This window comes from Opisthocomus hoazin, chromosome Z (assembly GCF_030867145.1).
Source record: "Opisthocomus hoazin isolate bOpiHoa1 chromosome Z, bOpiHoa1.hap1, whole genome shotgun sequence".
Classification (NCBI taxonomy): domain Eukaryota; kingdom Metazoa; phylum Chordata; class Aves; order Opisthocomiformes; family Opisthocomidae; genus Opisthocomus; species Opisthocomus hoazin.
Window position 1 is genome coordinate 41,256,126 of NC_134454.1, and position 12,244 is coordinate 41,268,369.

The 12,244-nt window shown below is 38.4% G+C and overlaps 1 protein-coding gene across 1 annotated transcript in view; it reads left to right on the forward strand.

Moving 5' to 3' along the window:
- HSD17B4 (hydroxysteroid 17-beta dehydrogenase 4) overlaps positions 1–12,244 on the forward strand; it is a 70,979-nt gene that overhangs the window by 1,079 nt on the left and 57,656 nt on the right. Inside the window, exons 2-8 of the mRNA XM_075411802.1 lie at positions 2,116–2,169; positions 6,187–6,294; positions 6,826–6,885; positions 7,905–7,926; positions 8,045–8,091; positions 8,878–8,962; positions 10,691–10,878. Coding sequence (XP_075267917.1) covers positions 2,116–2,169; positions 6,187–6,294; positions 6,826–6,885; positions 7,905–7,926; positions 8,045–8,091; positions 8,878–8,962; positions 10,691–10,878 — 564 coding nt within the window. The remainder of the gene's footprint in view (positions 1–2,115; positions 2,170–6,186; positions 6,295–6,825; positions 6,886–7,904; positions 7,927–8,044; positions 8,092–8,877; positions 8,963–10,690; positions 10,879–12,244) is intronic.

A 12,244-nucleotide genomic window follows, 5' to 3' on the forward strand; every position in this document is an offset into this window, starting at 1 on the left:
TAGATTGTGTGGTGTCCTGTGGAGAAGGACCAAGAGGTTTTGTGGAAGTCACTGAGTAGTCCACTTGCATCACCTGAAGGTGACAAACCTGAGAATAATTGTATTGATCTTTGTATGGTGCTTTCAGCTTTTACCAGACCTATACGGCCTCAGGTTGCATCAGGGGAGGTTTAGATTGGATATTAGGATAAGTTTCTTCACGGAAAGAGTGGTCAGGCATTGGAACAGGCTGCACAGGGAGGTGGTGGAGTCACCATGCCTGGAGGTATTCAAAACACAGATAGACGTGGCACTTCGGGACGTGGTTTAGTAGGCATGGTGGTGTTGGGTGGATGGCTGGACTCGACGATCTTAGAGGTCTTTTCCAACCTTAACAATTCTATGATTATGTGCTTCTCTCTGTATAACAAGTCTCGCTGAGGAACAGGTGAAGACCTTAGGTGACAGCAAAACAATGACACTTTGGCAGTAACAAAGCTTCTAAAAAGCACTGCATGGAGCAAAAATCGCTAGTCGCGAGTGTGAGTACAGTGACCCTTGTACTTCTACTATTAGACTGCTGGAAAATGATTTCTTAACAGAGAAAACTGTCCTTGGACGTTTGATTTCACAATAGTTTTTTGATAAGTGGCTGATTAAATTTAAGCCAAGATAAAGGGAAGCCCTGTTAACTTCATACTAGTTCTTGCTTTGCTTTTATTTAGTTTGCAGCACTGTAGTTAGACTGTACTGCTAATAGCATTGTTTGTCAACATTTTTAATTGGATGCCGGTGAACAGATCAGAGCTGGGAATTTACATCTGCATCATTAGTTTATTTTAAAGTGAGACCTGTTTTCACATACACAGGCATCTAGAAATACAGTAGTTTCTTTTCACTTTGGGCAAGTCCTGTATGAAGTATTGTGTTTGCCTGTCATGCAGTACTATTGTTGTTTATGCAAGCTGACTTTTTTTTTTAGGGTTAGTTTTGATTCTTAAGCATTCAGTCCTTGCTTGCCAATTGAGAATGCCAGCATATGTAACATGGTCTGAGTTTTGTACACTTCTCGGTTGTGTGGCTTTTCAAAACAAAAAAAACTTTTCTTGGACTTGGGTCACGTCGGGCAGTGGACATATATGCACCTCAGAGGTGTTATTCTCCATTGCAGGGGCTCATAGGAGTCGCAAGGAAAATTCCAATTTTTTGGTGTGAGATTAGTGTCTTTTAAAATGGTCTAAACGGTTCTGATTGTTTTCCCCCATGTTTTCTTTTGAGAGCCAGCTTTGAATGTTTTAGTGGGGGGCAAAGAAATACTGTTGCACTCTCAGAAACTTTTTTCTGACTAACCATCTTTTGATCATTCAAATCTCAATTTCTTTTGGAATGAAAAAAGAATCATCGTCATTGATTTCAATAACTTTTGACTGACACAGTGGGTAAGTCATCTGTTGTAACAAATAACTAATGTATAACACACCTAGAATCTAAGTCAGAGCAAAGGTGCAAGAGTCTTGTGTTTGCATGTGAGGCACAAATGACAGTCTTCTGTTATGACTGGTAAACTATGGATGCATCTGGTTACTGTGTTATTAAGTGATACCCTTGTATCCAAATAAATGGGGGGGGGAGTTGTCAGTATGTCTTCAGTCACAGTTAAAATTTGTTCAGTTTTTTCAAATCTTAAAGACTAACTTTAACCAGGAAAGCATCTTATGCACTTAGAATGTGATTAATTAACTTGAAACATCCCCTCCTTCTTCAAGGGTACATCACAACATTAAACTTTCTGCCATACAAATATATTTTTCTGTCACAACCACAAACTTGGCAGCAGACGGCTCTCCCTCATAGTTCTGTTGAGTGCAGTAAAGAAGAGTAAGCATGGGGATTTTTTTTTTCCTCTTGACTGGAGTGTTTGTCTACAATTTATCTGTTTGTTGACTTTTATGATTTGAATTTATGTGGAACTTTTAACTCCTGGAGGAAATAGTGTTTTACTTTGAACCTTCAAGGTGTTTTGTGTTGCTTTGATGCATTTTTCTTCATGCAATTGATTTTTCTTTAGCTTTGTCTCTGAATTGTGATCCAGGATACAAACTGACTCTTTTTTGGGCTTTTATTTTTTTAAACTAGGTTTGGGCAGAGCATATGCTTTGGCTTTTGCTGAAAGAGGAGCTTCAGTAGTTGGTAAGTTTTACGTTAACTAACTTGATCTAGACAATAACCTTTGCCTTTTCATGTAGCTTGCATTTTACAGTCCATGCCCTTCTAGACAGTAACCTTTGTTATTATAATGGTTTTCTGTCTTATCTTTTGCTATTTAAGTTTTGCTTCTAAGCTTTATTTTCTCATGAAGCAAGTTGCCCAGGCTTTCCAAGGGCTTATCTTTGCTGGAAAGCCAGTTTCAATCAGATCATTCTGTGGACTGAACTTTCCTCCATGCATACTAATCTCTACCGTGAATTGTGGCAAGAGAGGGTGTTGCCTTAAGTGAATACTGTTCAGAAACTTTTAATATGACTGTTTGAAAATGTGAATATCTTCTAGCACCATCTCCCTGGAAGAAACTTATTGGAATGCAGCGCAGTGTCAGTAGCCCCCAGCAGGTGCACTGCATGGTTTCTTTCTGCAGTGCATCGCACAGAAGAGCCATCTGGTCTCAATGACAGTGCCAAGTAGCTCTCAGTAGAGGATTTGTGGTAGTTTCGTAGTCATTTGGTTGAACCTTGTTCAGGGAATATTTAATTGTGCAAAATGCTGTATCACAAGCTAATTCTAAAGGTTAAGTTGTATTCTTGGGCACTCTGGCAGTTGGCATTGCGATTTGACTACCTGTGAATGAATTTGTACAGGCATCATTGATGAGTTCAAGGTTGAATGTTTAAACAGATTATGGGCAAGAACTTGCTCACTGATTTTTAGTAGCTTTTCAGTTAAAAATCACAGTCTAAGCTTACAAAATTTCATAAAAATTGTTTGCTTTTAATTTATTGATTAAATGTGAGAAGTCTGTGTGTAGGCAACTTTTAAAAAATCTAGGTATTTTTTCCTGATAGTTGCCACTTTTGATACTTATTTACTAGGAACATGAATACTTCATCTCAGTTTCTTATTTAACAAAAATTACATTAGTAAAGCAGCCCAAATGTTTAATTGTGTTGGCTCTGCATAGCTAGTGGTGTTCTAACTTTCCAGAATGATCAGAGAGAAAATGTATTGTATTGCCTGACCACAGCTAATAATCCTTTATCTCATGGCCTTGTTGCACAGTACCTAATCAGTAAGTTAAGAATTGATTGTAAGGGAAACCTCCTGTTTCCCTTCAGAAACTGCACTTCACCTCTTCTTATAGTAGTGTTTTGCGATTACCTCTACATGCTGGTGTTTCTGTTTCTTACTCTTTTATGAGTCTGACTTCGAAGAGTTGAAAAGTTACTTGTGTAGTGATTTGTATTTTTTTAGCTAAAGCAGATATGACTCATGTCTCTTTAAAACAAGTTCCCTTTTTGAAGTTATGGAAGTGAAGGTATGTTGTAACAACAGTGATCAAATACCTTAGTTGGAGGAGTGCCAGTGGGTCCCAACATGGGAGTTTTATCTGTCCAGTCCCATATCCCTCTCTCTCTGCAGCCTTCTGTTGAGTGAGTTACTGTCATCATGGTTAGACTGACCAGTGCAGCCCAAGTGGAAATCTTCCATATCACCCAAAGGGTGCCTGCTACCACCTTTTTTGTTGTGCTTTGTCTCTTTCATGTCTCATTAGAAAAAGTTGAAAACAGAAGGAAGGGAATGCTTTGGTTTTGTCTTGCAACCTGTCTTATATCCAGACCCTGCTGTTTGTTCCTTTTCAGTCTACCTGAGGGCTCTTCTGCATTGCTTTTTTAGTTTAGATTAGTCATGCTTTTGAAGCATCTCTCCTGATTTGTATCTATTTGTATTTTTGTTTGCATTGTGGAATGGTTTTGAAGTGCATGAGTGGAGTTCCTTTGAGAACCGAACTGGAAGATGTGATTTAGGAGTGCACTGGAATTGTTCCAAATGTGTATTTGGTTTGTGGCACCAGCCTACAGCAAGAAATGAGCTGGTGTATTTTTTAAAAAACATGTACTGTAGATGTCAGGTCCTCAGCACCAACTTTTTAGCTCTACAGATTTGCTTCTGCTGCTCTGCACTGCTTGCTAGTAACGCACTCATAGGCTTCTCTATGGCTCAGACTATAACTGTGCTCTGTCACAACTGACACAGTCTCTCGCTCTTTTCTACTGGATGTTTTCAACTGGAAAGTGTATGATATAAAGCTTGAGCTTATAATAAAGTTATTTATCCATTGTTTTGTTTTTTTGGCTTAATTACTCTTTCACATGTGCAGAGTTATTTTATCATTTTCAAAGCCTAGAATCAGTTGTTCTTTTTTTGTGTACTCATTTTTGCTTCAACTCTGTTAGTGCCTGCCTTCAGCCTAAGGTGCTTTGCTGCCTCTGGATATTTTCCCAAATATTTAATTAGGCTTTTGTCAGCAAATTACTATTGAAAAAGTGAAGGATAAACATATATAATCATGTATTTGGTATAGAGTTGTAATGACTTAACAAGACTGACTGTTTTTGGTATAAATACTTACCACAGAATTGTCCACTTTTCTTTCCCAGGTCAGATCAGAAATGCTAGTGCTGTTCCTGACTTGCTTTTCTTTAATGTTGTGTTTAATGGTGCAGACTGAGCAGTCTACCCATGTCGCCTGTTCTAATACCTCACTGCACTTGGTGAATGCCTCACCTGAATTGTGCTACCTGCATGTTTGAACTGTTAGATATTGATCTTTTTAGCTTTCAGATTGTTTGCTTTCTTTTTTGCATCAATCTGTTAATGTACTTGAACATATTATCACGTTCAGTCTTAATTCTTTGTGCTGCAAGCTAGGCAGTTCCTGGTTTTGGTTTGGTTTGTTGCTATTGTTTCTTTTTTTCATGTTCTTTACATGGGTCACTTCTGGGCTTTGGTGTTTTTGTTTACTCATTTGCATTTTCTGCAGTGTTCACACATTTGTCTTGGTGTTGCACACAGAGTTAAATATAGGATTCCAATGAGACTTTCCTGGTATGAGTAACAGAGAACGGTTTTGTCGTGTGTCCTGCAAGCTGTATTCCTTTTTACATGGAAAATTAAAAAAAATAAATGAAAAAGGGCACAACTTGGGCTTCTTTCCTTTTGTGATGAAACAGCAGATTGACAGGTGCTGTTTGTCATCAAGACCAGCAAGAGTATCTTTCATGCTTCGTGGATTTCACTGTGACTGCTTCTTGAGGACTTTGCAAAAAGTTGGAAGGCACAGGGCTGGAGTACACCATAGCACAAGACTGTTTAGCAAAATACCAATGCAGTGTAAGAAAACCAGAATTGGTTGTGGATTTGCAATTTCAGTTTATACCCATTTAAACATACGTCTTACCATCTTTTGAAATTCTTTGTCCAACTGTTAACGTGTGTATGGATTTTTTTGGGGAGTGTTTTTTTCCTCTGATGAATTCAGTGAAACTGTGGGACATGCAAATACAGCAATGCAGCAGACTGTGGTGATGATACAGTGCAGTCAGCATTAATGATATGTGCCCCGGTACAGAGAGCGGCCTGGAAACAAAGCAACTCTGTGTCAGGTGGCCCTCTTATCCCACAAGAGCAGGATCTGAAGCTTCAGAGCAGGCTCTTTTCCCTTTGTTCAGGCTGCTTGATCTGTTCTGTAGCAAAGTTCATTAGTAACATTTTAGCTACTCCATTAAAGAGGAACAAAGTCTTCCTGGTCTTGTTTACAGTTCGTGCAGTAGCTATGGCAGTTTTACAAGTGACCAGAATTAATAATCTGTGATTGGTATGTAATCTTGATCTTAATCTCTGAACAACAGTAACACAATTAGAGAGTTAGCCTGCACAGGGCAAGCTAGTTGAATGCATGGTGGAGAGGAAAAAAACCCAAATGTTCTGTTTCCCATGTTAATTTAAAAAAACGATAACTGTATGTTAGACTACTTTTAAAAAAAAAAAAAGTAATGATGTGACCTACTGTTCTGCTCTAATCATCTGAGATTCTCAGAAGGATCCAGATGCAGCTGGTTTTAATAATACGCCTTATATCTTCCAGCATGATAAGGAGAGAGCATGAAGTCTGAGTGTTAACAATGAAAAATTCATTTCTTTTGTGGTGCACAGTGAATGATCTTGGAGGCGATTTCAAGGGATACGGCAAGAGCTCCTCAGCTGCTGACAAAGTTGTCGACGAAATCAGAGCAAAAGGAGGGAAAGCAGTACCCAATTATGGTATGTTATTTTTCCAGACTAGTGTAATGATTTATCTATAGGAATGGTGTACCTGTTGAATGAAACGTTGACGCTACTTAATAAAAGACTACTACCAGCTTGCCAATACCATATAAATTAAATAGGTGTAATGTAATGTGGGGTAGGGAGACAGAGATGCTAAAAGCAAGTACATAAATTGCTTTTTTAACTAATACCTATATAGTAATGCCCTTTTCTTTCATGTACTTTCTTAACACTGAAAATACTAAGAAACTGTACACCTGCAGTTCTCAGTGGCAAAATGGGAATGGATGATTCCTACTTGTTTTACTTCTTGTTTTTCTTGCAATGGCAAACATTATGCTTTTTAAACTTACCGTGTGGGATTTGCTTTAGGCCACATGCAAATAGTGGCTGAATTTGAACTTCTTTTGTATTGGGCTTATACACAATTTATTTTTCTTAGCTTCATGGAAGTAGTTGTTAATATCCTGAAAGTGCAGTGTATCCAGTTCATTTTACTTGAAAATTCATACTTTTTTCTTATAGATTCAGTGGAAGATGGTGAAAAGCTTGTGAAGACAGCACTTGAGGCTTTTGGGAGGATAGGTACAGTTGCTTAATTCTTCTTGTAACTTGTTTGCAAGTGCAGAGCCATTATAAACAGTATAGTTGACAACAAGCGTATGATGTTTAGTGTGACAACAGTAGAACTCACCAACCCTTGATGCCCTTAGTCAGTGAAACATATAAATCTGAATGGGCATGTTTTTGGTCTTTTTGGTACTTTTTAGCAGAAGTTTAAAGCTTGATACATGATTCTTGTTTTCCTGCCCTGCAGAGTTTTGGTACTTGAGTAATGGTTAACAATTTCTGTCTCAAAGCACAAAGTTGATCAAGTATTATAACTGGCTGCATAAAATTAGACTAAATAATGTTGCTGAAGAGTCAGAGATACTCTGCCATGTTTTGGAAGGTCTTTTGCCTATAAGAAGATCAAAATGCTTTAACAAAAAAAAAAAATCTTGATGTATTTTATCTAACAAGTAATGTTCTTCTTTACCATATGATTGTCTCTGTTTCGTTGTGAAGTTTGTGTCGCTTTAACTAGGGGTTAAATGGCTAGAAGTACACATCATCAAAGCCAACAGGAACAAAATTAAAGATCTGACAAAAAATTGTTATGATCCAGGTTGCTTTAGTGGCTCTCTGACTCCCTGGTTTTTCCAGTTATCCTTTGGGCTCACTGCAACAAAGATGGTGGCAGAAACTGCATAATCAGGAGCACTCTGGAATTCAAAGCAAGCTGCAAAACTCTGCAGGATGGCTGCATCCTGCAGGTGTTGTGTTTCCAGGTAGCTAGCACTTCTCAGGTACACCTTCCTGTCAGGATTTGTTCCATTGGCAGGCCAAGATTTCCTGTACTAGAGTATTTTGTTTTGTCTTAATTATTGTCCAATGGTAGAATTCCACTATTAGGGACAAGGAGCTGTAGTATAGCAATACGATGTATGTGTGCAGTGTTTTTGTTAATATGTATTTTTACAAGTGGGGGAAAGAAAGAAACAAGCTTGTATTTTATCAGTGCATTAGTTTAGGTTATTTTCTTTTTTTTTTTTTTTTGGCAGATATTGTCATAAACAATGCTGGGTGAGTAAACCTGAAGGTTTTTTCCTGTTTGATTATGGGCTCTCACTTTTGTGTAAACACCTGTTCATCTTTTTTTTGTTTGTTTGTTTTGTTTTGTTCTCCTAATGATGCTGTTTAGGATCCTAAGAGACCGTTCATTTGTTAGGATAAGTGATGAAGATTGGGGTGAGTTGATAGACTTTAAAATGTACTTTCTGTGCAAAAGTTGAAAGGTACATCCCTCTCATTGGTGCAAGGAAGAAGGGAGGGTGGGGAAGGCTGGCTGTGCCAGATCAGAGAATTATATTTTGCCCTGAAAGCTTAGTGGTAAGCTGCCTGTGTTCAGTTTGCAAAACAGATCTGTGCTGCAGTGCATGGTAGGTGCATGTAGTTCCGAAGGGGAAGAAAGGCCGTAGCTGCCACTCCTAGTTGGTGAGCAGAATACAAAAAAGAGGCATGTGAAACACACACAGTAGTTTTTGTGAGCAGAACACTTCCTAATGCCAGCACTGACTGGCTGAATACTAAACAGGCTTAAAAGACCCAGAACTGACAACAGAGGAAAGAAAACCGATATGCCAAGGGACAGAAGAGCAAGGGGAAACCTTCACTGAGGTGGTAAGTTATGTTAAGCTAGTTGAGCAGACTTTTGCAAAGATGGTTTAGCTACTGTAGTCCTCATTTGACTGCTGAAGTGCAGGAATTTTGAATGCTTGTGAATTCTACACAGCAGAGCCCCATCCAAGAGGCAGAAGAGGTGATCAGTGTGATCAGTGATCAGCATGTTCAGGCAAGCACTTAAAACGGTCTGTTAAAAAGAAAAGGGAAAAAAAAAAGCGCACAGCTTTTTTTAGGAACAGTTTGAGATTGTGAGGAGAGTGCAGATTTTGTCATGAAGAAGAATCAAATGGTGCATTTGGAGTTGGGAGACGAAATCCTGGAATTACTAAACCGACATTAATTTGTTCCTAGATATAATTCATAGAATTCATTTGAGGGGATCGTTCCTGGTCACCCGAGCTGCATGGAATCATATGAAAAACCAGAAATTTGGCAGGTAAGAATCTGTCTCTTATTTTTTTGCTTTTTCAGTAGGATATAACAGGCTGATGCATGCCCTGATAGTGAATGAGGAGTTTTGCGTCCTTTTCTTTCACTGTCACTGGGATGAAACAAAATCAGTGCAAATGTGTAAGCCCTCATACCTTCAGTTCTGCCCATCTCTGTGCCTCCACAGCTAAATGTTTCTAAGTTTTTTTTCTATGTAGGTGCAGATATCCCAGACAGGAGCTGTAGGGTTACAGAAATGTCATTTTGCTTCACGAGGACTTGTTATAAATATTTGTTACTTCTTTGTTACTGCAAGTCCCAGGGTTTCTTCTCCTGCTCCTGCTTATTCAAATAACAGGTACATGCAGTTCTGCTTATGGGTCTTGGTTTTTTTGTTTGGGTTTGGATTCTCCCTCCCGCCCCCACCTTGTACAAAGGTCTTGGAAGTTGCGGGAATGTTCTTGGTCCATTTTGGTATGCGTTACTGTGAACTGAAAGAGCGCAGTGAATTCAGACCTTTAAGTTTTTTCACTTTTGTTGTTTTTCCTTGTCAAAACACTGACATGTTTATATTAATCTTAACAAACATACTTACACATGTTGAAAGCCCTGTGAGCTTCTTTGTCATTCTGTGACCATACTGATGTTCATTCTTATCCAAGGAAGTGAACTGTAAGGACAAGGCAAGAGGTCAGCAGACAATACACGGCTAAAGTCTAGTAGTTGCATGCATTTAGGAAAACGCTTCCCTTGGCTCCTTTCCTGTATTTGCTCAGATAACGATGCTAGTGAGTGCTTCTGCAGTTTATGTATAAATCACCCATGCCATCTCCAAAATGCTTGCTTTGTATAGATTTTATAGCATTTTTCATCTTGAGCATATTGAGCCAGTACTGGTAACACATCTCTTTATTTAAATTAAAAACAACGGAATATTGTCGGTGAGGCAAATAATAATAAAAATGAAATAAACTTTGATCCCAGCTGTGCAGTGTGTTTACAGTAGGTTGGAATGGATTCTGGGAAGTCATCTTTTAAAAGTGAAAATATAGAGCCTTTTCTTTTGAATTCCAATTTATGAGAACACCTACAGCACAATATTTTCTTGCCTCAGCCCAGCTATGAACTGTAGTGGTTTTAGAGCTTTCTTGTAAGCAGGTAGTCATCTCCACAGCAGTAATGTTAGGGCGACAGCAAAGGGCAAGACTTTGCTATCTTCTTGCTTTGTGGGTTTAACGCACAGCAGGTTTCTTTGAAGGTGAATTCTGTAAGAAGGCGTCTTCACGTACTGCCAGGGTGGATATTAAGGTGAAATAATTTTGAATAAAATAATTTTTTTCTGAATGCTGAAGTAATTTGTTAGTTGTAAGAATAATACCAATTGAAGTATAGTTAGAATGTGAAAATACTTCCTCTGTACCATACCCTGTTGTCACAGAATGTCTGTTCTGGTTTTATAGTATAACTCAGAAAGGCCCACGACTTTGTTAGTTTTCTGCTACTATGACAACGCTTCAGGATTTGTCAAATGTTTGCTATCAATCATGCATAAAAAAGACATCTGTTTGTTAGCAAAACCACACATAATATTTTCTTATTTGCGCACTTCTGTTTTGTGGAATATGGAGAATATAATGCCACAGCTGGAAAATGCTGTTGTGTGGGATTAAACAGCTTGAAATCACTGAGCTTTTTTTCTCCTTTTTTTATTTTTTTGTTTCTCCTCACCCCTAAGAATAATAATGACTTCCTCAGCTGCTGGAATATATGGAAACTTTGGTCAGGCAAACTACAGTGCCGCTAAACTTGGCCTTTTGGGTCTTTCAAACACAATTGCAATTGAAGGACGGAAGTATAACATCCACTGCAACACAATTGCTCCTACTGCTGGATCCAGACTGACCCAGACTGTCATGCCGCAAGGTGAATGATTTAAGGTCTACATGTACTGATATTTTTCAGTAAATTGAAGCACAGCTTACTTTCTTATATCTTAGAAAATGCAAATCCTTTATGCTTAATATACTGCTAATTCATGATTCCTACTGTCTTTTTGTCTCTGAACTGTCAGCTTTGTTTGTTGTAAGGAGTTCCTGTTTTCTGCCACAAGACAAGAAGCAATTTTTGTAATTCACAAAAGCAATTTCATGTGGCAAGCCTCTTCAATTATAGTCTTTTCCAAGATCCTCCTACAGTAGTGGAAAGGCTTGTTTGTTTCATCAGATGTGGAATTACCTGTGTGAGGTGTCTGCACTTGTTACAATATTGTCTAATTGCGAAATACCATTTTTTGCACAGCGCCATGTGTGTACTTCATTTCATGATCAGCAGAAGATGATAATGAACTGAGTTGCTTAACATATGTCTTTCATTATTGCACAGTTACTAAACTTCGAATGCTTGAACAGGTCTTAACAGAGCACTGCATTGGGAAGTCAGTGTAAAGAATGTTATAGGAGGCAGCTGTGTGTAAAGCGTAAGTTTAGGATAAAGAGAGTGACTAATTACTTTGGCAACTGACCAGAATAAATAAAAAGAATTTGGAAAAAATAGTCTGTAAAAGGAAATTGCTCTCAGAAAGTCTTCTAGAATCAGGCTATTTAATTTCACTCCCACCTTTCTTTTCCCTAGTGATAGGCAGATGTCAAAGCCGGGGAATCACTTCGTTTTTCAGACTGATACACAAGATATGGAAGCAGAATACATTTCATACAGTTTTGCATGGATTGAATGCATGATTTTGTTTGACCAGTTAAGTTCTGTGTAAAGTATCCCAGTTTAGGTCTAAATAATCCAAACGATCAGGAAATCTGGCGGCACCTCTATAGGTTGTACGTTCCAGGGATTTATTTAGCTTGCTTGCAGAAGAATCAAATCCATCAAGCTTGCAGCTGTGAGTTCCTGAAGCAGAAAGGAGAGTTCAATAGCTGGAATTCCATGAAAATAGTTACATAGAGTGGTAAAACCACCTCCTAATATCTTAGTCATTTTAAGAAGGGTGAGATCCTTTGGTCTCACTGTAAGATAGTTATAGCTCTGACATTTATGGCTTCCCTCCCTCCCTCCCTCCCTCCCTGTTTTTCAGATACTTTTAAAAGGATTGGACACCAGAACTTTAAAAACATTTTCATATGTCTTATCAAATAATCCTTGTTGTCTTAGTACTTCTCTGTTCATCTTTAGATGCTTGCAAGCAGCTATGCTTTAGCATTGCCAGTTAAATATGTTCAACTTGGCCCACTTACTGTTGTCCTTGCTAGACTTCTAAATGTAGTTTGCATCTTCTGTG